Source organism: Mesoplodon densirostris, chromosome 4, assembly GCF_025265405.1.
Source record: "Mesoplodon densirostris isolate mMesDen1 chromosome 4, mMesDen1 primary haplotype, whole genome shotgun sequence".
NCBI classification, from domain to species: Eukaryota; Metazoa; Chordata; class Mammalia; order Artiodactyla; family Ziphiidae; genus Mesoplodon; species Mesoplodon densirostris.
The window spans coordinates 51,843,552-51,858,506 of NC_082664.1; the positions used below are offsets into that span (position 1 = coordinate 51,843,552).

General features: G+C 47.9%; 3 protein-coding genes across 3 annotated transcripts in view; 1 reads left to right on the plus strand and 2 right to left on the minus strand.

Annotated features, from left to right (window-relative positions):
• Nucleotides 1–14,955, plus strand: part of L2HGDH (L-2-hydroxyglutarate dehydrogenase) — a 99,828-nt gene that overhangs the window by 43,517 nt on the left and 41,356 nt on the right. The gene's annotated exons all lie outside the window — the stretch shown is intronic.
• Nucleotides 3,225–4,265, minus strand: LOC132489189 (melanoma-associated antigen B4-like). The gene has a single exon (XM_060098121.1). The coding sequence runs from the start codon at nt 4,263–4,265 to the stop codon at nt 3,225–3,227; it is 1,041 nt and encodes a 346-aa protein (XP_059954104.1).
• On the minus strand, nt 8,246–9,286 carry LOC132488269 (melanoma-associated antigen B4-like). The gene has a single exon (XM_060096245.1). The coding sequence runs from the start codon at nt 9,284–9,286 to the stop codon at nt 8,246–8,248; it is 1,041 nt and encodes a 346-aa protein (XP_059952228.1).

Here is a 14,955-nt window from a genome sequence, read left to right on the forward strand (position 1 = left end):
GCCTGTGCTCCGCAACGGGAGAGGCCACAACAGTGAGAGGCCCGTATACTGCAAAAAAAAAAAAAAAAAAAAAACCTAAAAATAGAGAGTAAGACGCGGAGATCACCTTCCTCCCCACAGATACACCAGAAATACAGCTACACGTGGAACAACTCCTACAGAACACCTACTGAACACTGGCAGAAGACCCCAGACCTCCCAAAAGGCAAGAAACTCCCCACATACCTGGGTAGGGCAAAGCGGAGAGATTCCCGCACAGAGGATCGGTGCTGAGCGGCACTCACCAGCCCGAGAGGCTTGTCTGCTCCCCCGCCGGGGCGGGCGGCGCTGGAGCTGAGGCTCGGGCTTCGGTCAGAGCGCAGCGAGAGGACTGGGGCTGGCGGCGAGAACTCAGCCTGAAGGGGGCTAATGTGCCACAGCTAGCCGGGAGGGAGTCCGGGAAAACTCTGGAGCTGCCGAAGAGGCAGGAGACTTTTTCTTCCCTCTTGGTTTCCTGGTGCGCGAGGAGAGGGGATTAAGAGCGCCGCGTAAAGGAGCTCCAGAGATGGGCGCGAGTCTCGGCTGAAAGCGCGGAGCCCAGAGACGGGCGTGGGACGCTGGGGCTGCTGCTGCCGCCGCCAAGAAGCCTGTGTGCGAGCGCAGGTCACTGTCCACACCGCCCTTCCGGGAGCCTGTGCAGCCTGCCACTGCCGGGGTCCCGGGATCCAGGGGCGGCTTCCCTGAGAGAACGCACGGCGCGCCTCGGGCTGGTGCAACGTCACGCCGACCTCTGCCGCTGCAGGCTCGCCCCGCACTCCGTGCCCCTCCCTCCCGCCGGGCCTGAGTGAGCCAGAGCCCCCGAAGAGGCTGCTCCTTTAACCCTGTCCTGTCTGAGCGAAGAACAGACGCCCTCCGGCGACCTACACGCAGAGGCGGGGCCAAATCCAAAGCTGAGACCCAGGAGCTGTGAGAACAAAGAAGAGAAAGGGAAACCTCTCCCAGCAGCCTCAGAAGCAGCGGATTAAAGCTCCACAATCAACTTGATGTACCCTGCATCTGTGGAATACATGAATAGACAACAAATCATCCCAAATTGAGGAGCCAGGAGTCAGTGCTGTGCCTCTGAGGTGGGAGAGCCAACCTCAGGACACTGGTCCACAAGAGACCTCCCAGCTCCACATAATATCAAACGGCGAAAATCTTCGTAACAACTGACACTGCAGAAATACAAAAGATCATGAGAGATTACTACAAGCAACTCTATGCCAATAAATTGGACAACCTGGAAGAAATGGACAAATTCTTAGAAATGCACAACCTGCCAAGACTGAATCAGGAAGAAATAGAAAATATGAACAGACCAATCACAAGCACTGAAATTGAAACTGTGATAAAAAAATCTTCCAACAAACAAAAGCCCAGGACCAGATGGCTTCACAGGCGAATTCTATCAAGCATTTAGAGAAGAGCTAACACCTATCCTTCTGAAACTCTTCCAAAATATAGCAGAGGGAGGAACACTCCCAAACTCATTCTACGAGGCCACCATCACCTTGATACCAAAACCAGACAAGGATGTCACAAAGAAAGAAAACTACAGGCCAATATCACTGATGAACATAGATGCAAAAATCCTCAACAAAATACTAGCAAACAGAATCCAACAGCACATTAAAAGGATCATACACCATGATCAAGTGGGGTTTATTCCAGGAATGCAAGGATTCTTCAATATATGCAAATCAATCAACGTGATACACCATATTAACAAACTGAAGGAGAAAAACCATATGATCACCTCAATAGATGCAGAGAAAGCTTTCGACAAAATTCAACACCCATTTATGATAAAAACCCTGCAGAAAGTAGGCACAGAGGGAACTTTCCTCAACATAATAAAGGCCATATATGACAAACCCACAGCCAGCATCGTCCTCAATGGTGAAAAACTGAAACCATTTCCACTAAGATCAGGAACAAGACAAGGTTGCCCACTCTCACCACTCTTATTTAACATAGTTTTGGAAGTTTTAGCCACAACAATCAGAGAAGAAAAGGAAATAAAAGGAATCCAAATCGGAAAAGAAGAAGTAAAGCTGTCACTGTTTGCAGATGACATGATACTATACATAGAGAATCCTAAAGATGCTACCAGAAAACTACTAGAGCTAATCAATGAATTTGGTAAAGTTGCAGGATACAAAATTAATGCACAGAAATCTCTGGCATTCCTATATACTAATGATGAAAAATCTGAAAGTGAAATCAAGGAAACACTCCCATTTACCATTGCAACAAAAAGAATAAAATATCTAGGAATAAACCTACCTAAGGAGACAAAAGACCTGTATGCAGAAAATTATAAGACACTGATGAAAGAAATTAAAGATGATACAAATAGATGGAGAGATGTACCATGTTCTTGGACTGGAAGAATCAACATTGTGAAAATGACTCTACTACCCAAAGCAATCTACAGATTCAATGCAATCCCTATCAAACTACCCCTGGCATTTTTCACAGAACTGGAGCAAAAAATTTCGCAATTTGTATGGAAACACAAAAGACCCCGAATAGCCAAAGCAATCTCTTTTTTTTTTTTTCTTATTTACCATGATTTAATTTTCAAACAGTTTGAATAACCTAAGCAAAGCTAGGGATATATTCTTTAATTTTACAAGCAAAGAGAAAGAGAAGAAGGCAAACTAAGAATTAACCAGCTTTTACTTTTGTATCACCATTTTGAGATCCCAAATATTTTGTGGGATTCTTTCTCATTTCCATGAAAAATCCTATTCCAATGCCATGTTACCTTGTTCTGTAGCAAAAGGAAAATAGTGAAGGCTTTTCAGGGTTTTTTTACAAATAGCAAACTCTTAATCTTAAAACTGAACATCAATAAACATGACATCCATGACATTAATACACTTTGATTCTGAAGCAAAATAAACCTTCAATGCAGTAATAACATTTGAAAAGATACTAAACATCTCTATCATAAATCTATCTAGCATCTCTCTACCTACTTATCTACCTATCATCTGTCTATCTTTAACTAGGTATTCTTCATATGGAAAGAAGAAAAAAAGATATATATTTTATTAAAACTAACTGCACCTAAACTACCATACTACTTAAAACTGTAAGAACATATTGTTCCCTCAACCAATACTATTCTGCACTATTTAGGAGCTTGACTGCTCTCTTCCAAAACAAAGTGAGCAATCTGCCCGCTGCCTCCCTCCCTACATGTGGGAGGGGCTGCGGGCCTTGGCCCTGGAAGGTGCTCTGCGCTCAGCAACAGCTACAGCCCCGGCCGCGGCTCTCACTCCTGCTCTCTCTACCTCATCTTTCAGAGCCTCCTCATAGAGATCTGCGAAGGCCCTGGGGACGGTATCATTGATCTTGGCCAGAAACTCCAGCACTTTCATCTTGCTGGTTTCAGCGCAGGCTCTCGGGCCCCACAGGAACACATAGCGTGGAGGATCGCTGTTGGGCACCTGGAGGTACGTCAGGTACTTCTGCTGCACGAAATCTTTGATGAGCCCACTGGGCTCCCCAGAGATCGAGTGCCTCCTCCCAGCATACAAACCCAACGCATTGAGGAATTCCCAGAGCTCCTCCTCGGTGGCCCGGTTGCCCTTCGTGAAGATCTTGCTCAGGACAGTTATCAGGAAACAGGCCGTGCGCAGCCCCGACACACCACTCGGATTTCCCTCGCTGGGGAGGCCCAGCTTGCTGAGGGCGTAGGAGTGACTGCTGGGGTCGACTTCCTTCAGCTCGAGGTCAAAGACCAGCTCCATGTACTCAGAGGCTCTCCTGAGGATCTCAGGGAAGTGCTTCTTGTACTTCCTGTTGACAATCTTCAGCAGTGTAGCCTTCGGGATGGGCTCCTTCGTCTTGTACTTCTCCAGCAGGAACTGCTCCAACTCGCAGACATTCCTGGTCAGAGGATCACTGTAAGTGCTGTGAATGGAAGGTGCTGCCTGGGCGGTACTTGCACTTTTCTCATCTTGGCTCCGGGCACCCTCTTCAGATCCTGGGCATGAAACCCCTGCATCACGAGAGCTAGTGGCTGGGGCTCCCTGAGGCTCCTGGTGAGTGCCAGCAGCAGGGGAGCTCGGGGAAGTACCCCGAGAAACAGAAGCGGGGCAGGAGGGCGACTCTTCTATCTCTGCCACCGCCGCCACCTCAGTGGCCTGGGCACCCTTGAGACTCTGAGTCTCCCCCCGGGCCTGGGGGCGTTTCTCCTGGGCATGGCGCTTCCTCTTCTGGCCCCGAGGCATGATGACAGAGGTCAGGGCCAGCAGGCGGGAGTGTGGGCAGGAAGGCAGGCAACGAGGGCACCCTTGCCGAACAGCAGCTCTCAACAATGGCCGCCACAGCATGCGTTGGAGGACGTCACATCGCCAAAGCAATCTTGAGAACGAAAAATGGAGCTGGAGGAATCAGGCTCCCTGACTTCAGGCTATACTACAAAGCTACAGTAATCAAGACAGTATGGTACTGGGACAAAAACAGAAAGATAGATCAATGGAACAGGATAGAAAGCCCAGAGGTAACCCCACACACATATGGTCACCTTATCTTTGATAAAGGAGGCAGGAGTGTACAGTGGAGAAAGGACAGTCTCTTCAATAAGTGGTGCTGGGAAAACTGGATAGGGACATGTAAAAGTATGAGATTAGATCACTCCCTAACACCATACACAAAAATAAGCTCAAAATGGATTAAAGACCTAAATGTAAGGCCAGACACTATCAAACTCTTAGAGGAAAACATAGGAAGAACATTTTTTGACATAAATCACAGCAAGATCTTTTTTTGATCCACCTCCTAGAGTAATGGAAATAAAAACAAAAATAAACAAATGGGACCTAATGAAACTTAAAAGCTCTTGCCGGGCTTCCCTGCTGGCGCAGTGGTTGGGAGTCCGCCTGCCGATGCAGGGGATGTTGGTTCGTGCCCCGGTCCGGGAAGATCCCACATGCCACGGAGCCGCTGGGCCCGTGAGCCATAGACGCTGAGCCTGTGCGTCCGGAGCCTGTGCTCCGCAACGGGAGAGGCCACAACAGTGAGAGGCCCGTATACTGCAAAAAAAAAAAAAAAAAAAAAACCTAAAAATAGAGAGTAAGACGCGGAGATCACCTTCCTCCCCACAGATACACCAGAAATACAGCTACACGTGGAACAACTCCTACAGAACACCTACTGAACACTGGCAGAAGACCCCAGACCTCCCAAAAGGCAAGAAACTCCCCACATACCTGGGTAGGGCAAAGCGGAGAGATTCCCGCACAGAGGATCGGTGCTGAGCGGCACTCACCAGCCCGAGAGGCTTGTCTGCTCCCCCGCCGGGGCGGGCGGCGCTGGAGCTGAGGCTCGGGCTTCGGTCAGAGCGCAGCGAGAGGACTGGGGCTGGCGGCGAGAACTCAGCCTGAAGGGGGCTAATGTGCCACAGCTAGCCGGGAGGGAGTCCGGGAAAACTCTGGAGCTGCCGAAGAGGCAGGAGACTTTTTCTTCCCTCTTGGTTTCCTGGTGCGCGAGGAGAGGGGATTAAGAGCGCCGCGTAAAGGAGCTCCAGAGATGGGCGCGAGTCTCGGCTGAAAGCGCGGAGCCCAGAGACGGGCGTGGGACGCTGGGGCTGCTGCTGCCGCCGCCAAGAAGCCTGTGTGCGAGCGCAGGTCACTGTCCACACCGCCCTTCCGGGAGCCTGTGCAGCCTGCCACTGCCGGGGTCCCGGGATCCAGGGGCGGCTTCCCTGAGAGAACGCACGGCGCGCCTCGGGCTGGTGCAACGTCACGCCGACCTCTGCCGCTGCAGGCTCGCCCCGCACTCCGTGCCCCTCCCTCCCGCCGGGCCTGAGTGAGCCAGAGCCCCCGAAGAGGCTGCTCCTTTAACCCTGTCCTGTCTGAGCGAAGAACAGACGCCCTCCGGCGACCTACACGCAGAGGCGGGGCCAAATCCAAAGCTGAGACCCAGGAGCTGTGAGAACAAAGAAGAGAAAGGGAAACCTCTCCCAGCAGCCTCAGAAGCAGCGGATTAAAGCTCCACAATCAACTTGATGTACCCTGCATCTGTGGAATACATGAATAGACAACAAATCATCCCAAATTGAGGAGCCAGGAGTCAGTGCTGTGCCTCTGAGGTGGGAGAGCCAACCTCAGGACACTGGTCCACAAGAGACCTCCCAGCTCCACATAATATCAAACGGCGAAAATCTTCGTAACAACTGACACTGCAGAAATACAAAAGATCATGAGAGATTACTACAAGCAACTCTATGCCAATAAATTGGACAACCTGGAAGAAATGGACAAATTCTTAGAAATGCACAACCTGCCAAGACTGAATCAGGAAGAAATAGAAAATATGAACAGACCAATCACAAGCACTGAAATTGAAACTGTGATAAAAAAATCTTCCAACAAACAAAAGCCCAGGACCAGATGGCTTCACAGGCGAATTCTATCAAGCATTTAGAGAAGAGCTAACACCTATCCTTCTGAAACTCTTCCAAAATATAGCAGAGGGAGGAACACTCCCAAACTCATTCTACGAGGCCACCATCACCTTGATACCAAAACCAGACAAGGATGTCACAAAGAAAGAAAACTACAGGCCAATATCACTGATGAACATAGATGCAAAAATCCTCAACAAAATACTAGCAAACAGAATCCAACAGCACATTAAAAGGATCATACACCATGATCAAGTGGGGTTTATTCCAGGAATGCAAGGATTCTTCAATATATGCAAATCAATCAACGTGATACACCATATTAACAAACTGAAGGAGAAAAACCATATGATCACCTCAATAGATGCAGAGAAAGCTTTCGACAAAATTCAACACCCATTTATGATAAAAACCCTGCAGAAAGTAGGCACAGAGGGAACTTTCCTCAACATAATAAAGGCCATATATGACAAACCCACAGCCAGCATCGTCCTCAATGGTGAAAAACTGAAACCATTTCCACTAAGATCAGGAACAAGACAAGGTTGCCCACTCTCACCACTCTTATTTAACATAGTTTTGGAAGTTTTAGCCACAACAATCAGAGAAGAAAAGGAAATAAAAGGAATCCAAATCGGAAAAGAAGAAGTAAAGCTGTCACTGTTTGCAGATGACATGATACTATACATAGAGAATCCTAAAGATGCTACCAGAAAACTACTAGAGCTAATCAATGAATTTGGTAAAGTTGCAGGATACAAAATTAATGCACAGAAATCTCTGGCATTCCTATATACTAATGATGAAAAATCTGAAAGTGAAATCAAGGAAACACTCCCATTTACCATTGCAACAAAAAGAATAAAATATCTAGGAATAAACCTACCTAAGGAGACAAAAGACCTGTATGCAGAAAATTATAAGACACTGATGAAAGAAATTAAAGATGATACAAATAGATGGAGAGATGTACCATGTTCTTGGACTGGAAGAATCAACATTGTGAAAATGACTCTACTACCCAAAGCAATCTACAGATTCAATGCAATCCCTATCAAACTACCCCTGGCATTTTTCACAGAACTGGAGCAAAAAATTTCGCAATTTGTATGGAAACACAAAAGACCCCGAATAGCCAAAGCAATCTCTTTTTTTTTTTTTCTTATTTACCATGATTTAATTTTCAAACAGTTTGAATAACCTAAGCAAAGCTAGGGATATATTCTTTAATTTTACAAGCAAAGAGAAAGAGAAGAAGGCAAACTAAGAATTAACCAGCTTTTACTTTTGTATCACCATTTTGAGATCCCAAATATTTTGTGGGATTCTTTCTCATTTCCATGAAAAATCCTATTCCAATGCCATGTTACCTTGTTCTGTAGCAAAAGGAAAATAGTGAAGGCTTTTCAGGGTTTTTTTACAAATAGCAAACTCTTAATCTTAAAACTGAACATCAATAAACATGACATCCATGACATTAATACACTTTGATTCTGAAGCAAAATAAACCTTCAATGCAGTAATAACATTTGAAAAGATACTAAACATCTCTATCATAAATCTATCTAGCATCTCTCTACCTACTTATCTACCTATCATCTGTCTATCTTTAACTAGGTATTCTTCATATGGAAAGAAGAAAAAAAGATATATATTTTATTAAAACTAACTGCACCTAAACTACCATACTACTTAAAACTGTAAGAACATATTGTTCCCTCAACCAATACTATTCTGCACTATTTAGGAGCTTGACTGCTCTCTTCCAAAACAAAGTGAGCAATCTGCCCGCTGCCTCCCTCCCTACATGTGGGAGGGGCTGCGGGCCTTGGCCCTGGAAGGTGCTCTGCGCTCAGCAACAGCTACAGCCCCGGCCGCGGCTCTCACTCCTGCTCTCTCTACCTCATCTTTCAGAGCCTCCTCATAGAGATCTGCGAAGGCCCTGGGGACGGTATCATTGATCTTGGCCAGAAACTCCAGCACTTTCATCTTGCTGGTTTCAGCGCAGGCTCTCGGGCCCCACAGGAACACATAGCGTGGAGGATCGCTGTTGGGCACCTGGAGGTACGTCAGGTACTTCTGCTGCACGAAATCTTTGATGAGCCCACTGGGCTCCCCAGAGATCGAGTGCCTCCTCCCAGCATACAAACCCAACGCATTGAGGAATTCCCAGAGCTCCTCCTCAGTGGCCCGGTTGCCCTTCGTGAAGATCTTGCTCAGGACAGTTATCAGGAAACAGGCCGTGCGCAGCCCCGACACACCACTCGGATTTCCCTCGCTGGGGAGGCCCAGCTTGCTGAGGGCGTAGGAGTGACTGCTGGGGTCGACTTCCTTCAGCTCGAGGTCAAAGACCAGCTCCATGTACTCAGAGGCTCTCCTGAGGATCTCAGGGAAGTGCTTCTTGTACTTCCTGTTGACAGTCTTCAGCAGTGTAGCCTTCGGGATGGGCTCCTTCGTCTTGTACTTCTCCAGCAGGAACTGCTCCAACTCGCAGACATTCCTGGTCAGAGGATCACTGTAAGTGCTGTGAATGGAAGGTGCTGCCTGGGCGGTACTTGCACTTTTCTCATCTTGGCTCCGGGCACCCTCTTCAGATCCTGGGCATGAAACCCCTGCATCACGAGAGCTAGTGGCTGGGGCTCCCTGAGGCTCCTGGTGAGTGCCAGCAGCAGGGGAGCTCGGGGAAGTACCCCGAGAAACAGAAGCGGGGCAGGAGGGCGACTCTTCTATCTCTGCCACCGCCGCCACCTCAGTGGCCTGGGCACCCTTGAGACTCTGAGTCTCCCCCCGGGCCTGGGGGCGTTTCTCCTGGGCATGGCGCTTCCTCTTCTGGCCCCGAGGCATGATGACAGAGGTCAGGGCCAGCAGGCGGGAGTGTGGGCAGGAAGGCAGGCAACGAGGGCACCCTTGCCGAACAGCAGCTCTCAACAATGGCCGCCACAGCATGCGTTGGAGGACGTCACATCGCCAAAGCAATCTTGAGAACGAAAAATGGAGCTGGAGGAATCAGGCTCCCTGACTTCAGGCTATACTACAAAGCTACAGTAATCAAGACAGTATGGTACTGGGACAAAAACAGAAAGATAGATCAATGGAACAGGATAGAAAGCCCAGAGGTAACCCCACACACATATGGTCACCTTATCTTTGATAAAGGAGGCAGGAGTGTACAGTGGAGAAAGGACAGTCTCTTCAATAAGTGGTGCTGGGAAAACTGGATAGGGACATGTAAAAGTATGAGATTAGATCACTCCCTAACACCATACACAAAAATAAGCTCAAAATGGATTAAAGACCTAAATGTAAGGCCAGACACTATCAAACTCTTAGAGGAAAACATAGGAAGAACATTTTTTGACATAAATCACAGCAAGATCTTTTTTTGATCCACCTCCTAGAGTAATGGAAATAAAAACAAAAATAAACAAATGGGACCTAATGAAACTTAAAAGCTCTTGCCGGGCTTCCCTGCTGGCGCAGTGGTTGGGAGTCCGCCTGCCGATGCAGGGGATGTTGGTTCGTGCCCCGGTCCGGGAAGATCCCACATGCCACGGAGCCGCTGGGCCCGTGAGCCATAGACGCTGAGCCTGTGCGTCCGGAGCCTGTGCTCCGCAACGGGAGAGGCCACAACAGTGAGAGGCCCGTATACTGCAAAAAAAAAAAAAAAAAAAAAACCTAAAAATAGAGAGTAAGACGCGGAGATCACCTTCCTCCCCACAGATACACCAGAAATACAGCTACACGTGGAACAACTCCTACAGAACACCTACTGAACACTGGCAGAAGACCCCAGACCTCCCAAAAGGCAAGAAACTCCCCACATACCTGGGTAGGGCAAAGCGGAGAGATTCCCGCACAGAGGATCGGTGCTGAGCGGCACTCACCAGCCCGAGAGGCTTGTCTGCTCCCCCGCCGGGGCGGGCGGCGCTGGAGCTGAGGCTCGGGCTTCGGTCAGAGCGCAGCGAGAGGACTGGGGCTGGCGGTGAGAACTCAGCCTGAAGGGGGCTAATGTGCCACAGCTAGCCGGGAGGGAGTCCGGGAAAACTCTGGAGCTGCCGAAGAGGCAGGAGACTTTTTCTTCCCTCTTGGTTTCCTGGTGCGTGAGGAGAGGGGATTAAGAGCGCCGCGTAAAGGAGCTCCAGAGATGGGCGCGAGTCTCGGCTGAAAGCGCGGAGCCCAGAGACGGGCGTGGGACGCTGGGGCTGCTGCTGCCGCCGCCAAGAAGCCTGTGTGCGAGCGCAGGTCACTGTCCACACCGCCCTTCCGGGAGCCTGTGCAGCCTGCCACTGCCGGGGTCCCGGGATCCAGGGGCGGCTTCCCTGAGAGAACGCACGGCGCGCCTCGGGCTGGTGCAACGTCACGCCGACCTCTGCCGCTGCAGGCTCGCCCCGCACTCCGTGCCCCTCCCTCCCGCCGGGCCTGAGTGAGCCAGAGCCCCCGAAGAGGCTGCTCCTTTAACCCTGTCCTGTCTGAGCGAAGAACAGACGCCCTCCGGCGACCTACACGCAGAGGCGGGGCCAAATCCAAAGCTGAGACCCAGGAGCTGTGAGAACAAAGAAGAGAAAGGGAAACCTCTCCCAGCAGCCTCAGAAGCAGCGGATTAAAGCTCCACAATCAACTTGATGTACCCTGCATCTGTGGAATACATGAATAGACAACAAATCATCCCAAATTGAGGAGCCAGGAGTCAGTGCTGTGCCTCTGAGGTGGGAGAGCCAACCTCAGGACACTGGTCCACAAGAGACCTCCCAGCTCCACATAATATCAAACGGCGAAAATCTTCGTAACAACTGACACTGCAGAAATACAAAAGATCATGAGAGATTACTACAAGCAACTCTATGCCAATAAATTGGACAACCTGGAAGAAATGGACAAATTCTTAGAAATGCACAACCTGCCAAGACTGAATCAGGAAGAAATAGAAAATATGAACAGACCAATCACAAGCACTGAAATTGAAACTGTGATAAAAAAATCTTCCAACAAACAAAAGCCCAGGACCAGATGGCTTCACAGGCGAATTCTATCAAGCATTTAGAGAAGAGCTAACACCTATCCTTCTGAAACTCTTCCAAAATATAGCAGAGGGAGGAACACTCCCAAACTCATTCTACGAGGCCACCATCACCTTGATACCAAAACCAGACAAGGATGTCACAAAGAAAGAAAACTACAGGCCAATATCACTGATGAACATAGATGCAAAAATCCTCAACAAAATACTAGCAAACAGAATCCAACAGCACATTAAAAGGATCATACACCATGATCAAGTGGGGTTTATTCCAGGAATGCAAGGATTCTTCAATATATGCAAATCAATCAACGTGATACACCATATTAACAAACTGAAGGAGAAAAACCATATGATCACCTCAATAGATGCAGAGAAAGCTTTCGACAAAATTCAACACCCATTTATGATAAAAACCCTGCAGAAAGTAGGCACAGAGGGAACTTTCCTCAACATAATAAAGGCCATATATGACAAACCCACAGCCAGCATCGTCCTCAATGGTGAAAAACTGAAACCATTTCCACTAAGATCAGGAACAAGACAAGGTTGCCCACTCTCACCACTCTTATTTAACATAGTTTTGGAAGTTTTAGCCACAACAATCAGAGAAGAAAAGGAAATAAAAGGAATCCAAATCGGAAAAGAAGAAGTAAAGCTGTCACTGTTTGCAGATGACATGATACTATACATAGAGAATCCTAAAGATGCTACCAGAAAACTACTAGAGCTAATCAATGAATTTGGTAAAGTTGCAGGATACAAAATTAATGCACAGAAATCTCTGGCATTCCTATATACTAATGATGAAAAATCTGAAAGTGAAATCAAGGAAACACTCCCATTTACCATTGCAACAAAAAGAATAAAATATCTAGGAATAAACCTACCTAAGGAGACAAAAGACCTGTATGCAGAAAATTATAAGACACTGATGAAAGAAATTAAAGATGATACAAATAGATGGAGAGATGTACCATGTTCTTGGACTGGAAGAATCAACATTGTGAAAATGACTCTACTACCCAAAGCAATCTACAGATTCAATGCAATCCCTATCAAACTACCCCTGGCATTTTTCACAGAACTGGAGCAAAAAATTTCGCAATTTGTATGGAAACACAAAAGACCCCGAATAGCCAAAGCAATCTCTTTTTTTTTTTTTTCTTATTTACCATGATTTAATTTTCAAACAGTTTGAATAACCTAAGCAAAGCTAGGGATATATTCTTTAATTTTACAAGCAAAGAGAAAGAGAAGAAGGCAAACTAAGAATTAACCAGCTTTTACTTTTGTATCACCATTTTGAGATCCCAAATATTTTGTGGGATTCTTTCTCATTTCCATGAAAAATCCTATTCCAATGCCATGTTACCTTGTTCTGTAGCAAAAGGAAAATAGTGAAGGCTTTTCAGGGTTTTTTTACAAATAGCAAACTCTTAATCTTAAAACTGAACATCAATAAACATGACATCCATGACATTAATACACTTTGATTCTGAAGCAAAATAAACCTTCAATGCAGTAATAACATTTGAAAAGATACTAAACATCTCTATCATAAATCTATCTAGCATCTCTCTACCTACTTATCTACCTATCATCTGTCTATCTTTAACTAGGTATTCTTCATATGGAAAGAAGAAAAAAAGATATATATTTTATTAAAACTAACTGCACCTAAACTACCATACTACTTAAAACTGTAAGAACATATTGTTCCCTCAACCAATACTATTCTGCACTATTTAGGAGCTTGACTGCTCTCTTCCAAAACAAAGTGAGCAATCTGCCCGCTGCCTCCCTCCCTACATGTGGGAGGGGCTGCGGGCCTTGGCCCTGGAAGGTGCTCTGCGCTCAGCAACAGCTACAGCCCCGGCCGCGGCTCTCACTCCTGCTCTCTCTACCTCATCTTTCAGAGCCTCCTCATAGAGATCTGCGAAGGCCCTGGGGACGGTATCATTGATCTTGGCCAGAAACTCCAGCACTTTCATCTTGCTGGTTTCAGCGCAGGCTCTCGGGCCCCACAGGAACACATAGCGTGGAGGATCGCTGTTGGGCACCTGGAGGTACGTCAGGTACTTCTGCTGCACGAAATCTTTGATGAGCCCACTGGGCTCCCCAGAGATCGAGTGCCTCCTCCCAGCATACAAACCCAACGCATTGAGGAATTCCCAGAGCTCCTCCTCGGTGGCCCGGTTGCCCTTCGTGAAGATCTTGCTCAGGACAGTTATCAGGAAACAGGCCGTGCGCAGCCCCGACACACCACTCGGATTTCCCTCGCTGGGGAGGCCCAGCTTGCTGAGGGCGTAGGAGTGACTGCTGGGGTCGACTTCCTTCAGCTCGAGGTCAAAGACCAGCTCCATGTACTCAGAGGCTCTCCTGAGGATCTCAGGGAAGTGCTTCTTGTACTTCCTGTTGACAATCTTCAGCAGTGTAGCCTTCGGGATGGGCTCCTTCGTCTTGTACTTCTCCAGCAGGAACTGCTCCAACTCGCAGACATTCCTGGTCAGAGGATCACTGTAAGTGCTGTGAATGGAAGGTGCTGCCTGGGCGGTACTTGCACTTTTCTCATCTTGGCTCCGGGCACCCTCTTCAGATCCTGGGCATGAAACCCCTGCATCACGAGAGCTAGTGGCTGGGGCTCCCTGAGGCTCCTGGTGAGTGCCAGCAGCAGGGGAGCTCGGGGAAGTACCCCGAGAAACAGAAGCGGGGCAGGAGGGCGACTCTTCTATCTCTGCCACCGCCGCCACCTCAGTGGCCTGGGCACCCTTGAGACTCTGAGTCTCCCCCCGGGCCTGGGGTCGTTTCTCCTGGGCATGGCGCTTCCTCTTCTGGCCCCGAGGCATGATGACAGAGGTCAGGGCCAGCAGGCGGGAGTGTGGGCAGGAAGGCAGGCAACGAGGGCACCCTTGCCGAACAGCAGCTCTCAACAATGGCCGCCACAGCATGCGTTGGAGGACGTCACATCGCCAAAGCAATCTTGAGAACGAAAAATGGAGCTGGAGGAATCAGGCTCCCTGACTTCAGGCTATACTACAAAGCTACAGTAATCAAGACAGTATGGTACTGGGACAAAAACAGAAAGATAGATCAATGGAACAGGATAGAAAGCCCAGAGGTAACCCCACACACATATGGTCACCTTATCTTTGATAAAGGAGGCAGGAGTGTACAGTGGAGAAAGGACAGTCTCTTCAATAAGTGGTGCTGGGAAAACTGGATAGGGACATGTAAAAGTATGAGATTAGATCACTCCCTAACACCATACACAAAAATAAGCTCAAAATGGATTAAAGACCTAAATGTAAGGCCAGACACTATCAAACTCTTAGAGGAAAACATAGGAAGAACATTTTTTGACATAAATCACAGCAAGATCTTTTTTTGATCCACCTCCTAGAGTAATGGAAATAAAAACAAAAATAAACAAATGGGACCTAATGAAACTTAAAAGCTCTTGCCGGGCTTCCCTGCTGGCGCAGTGGTTGGGAGT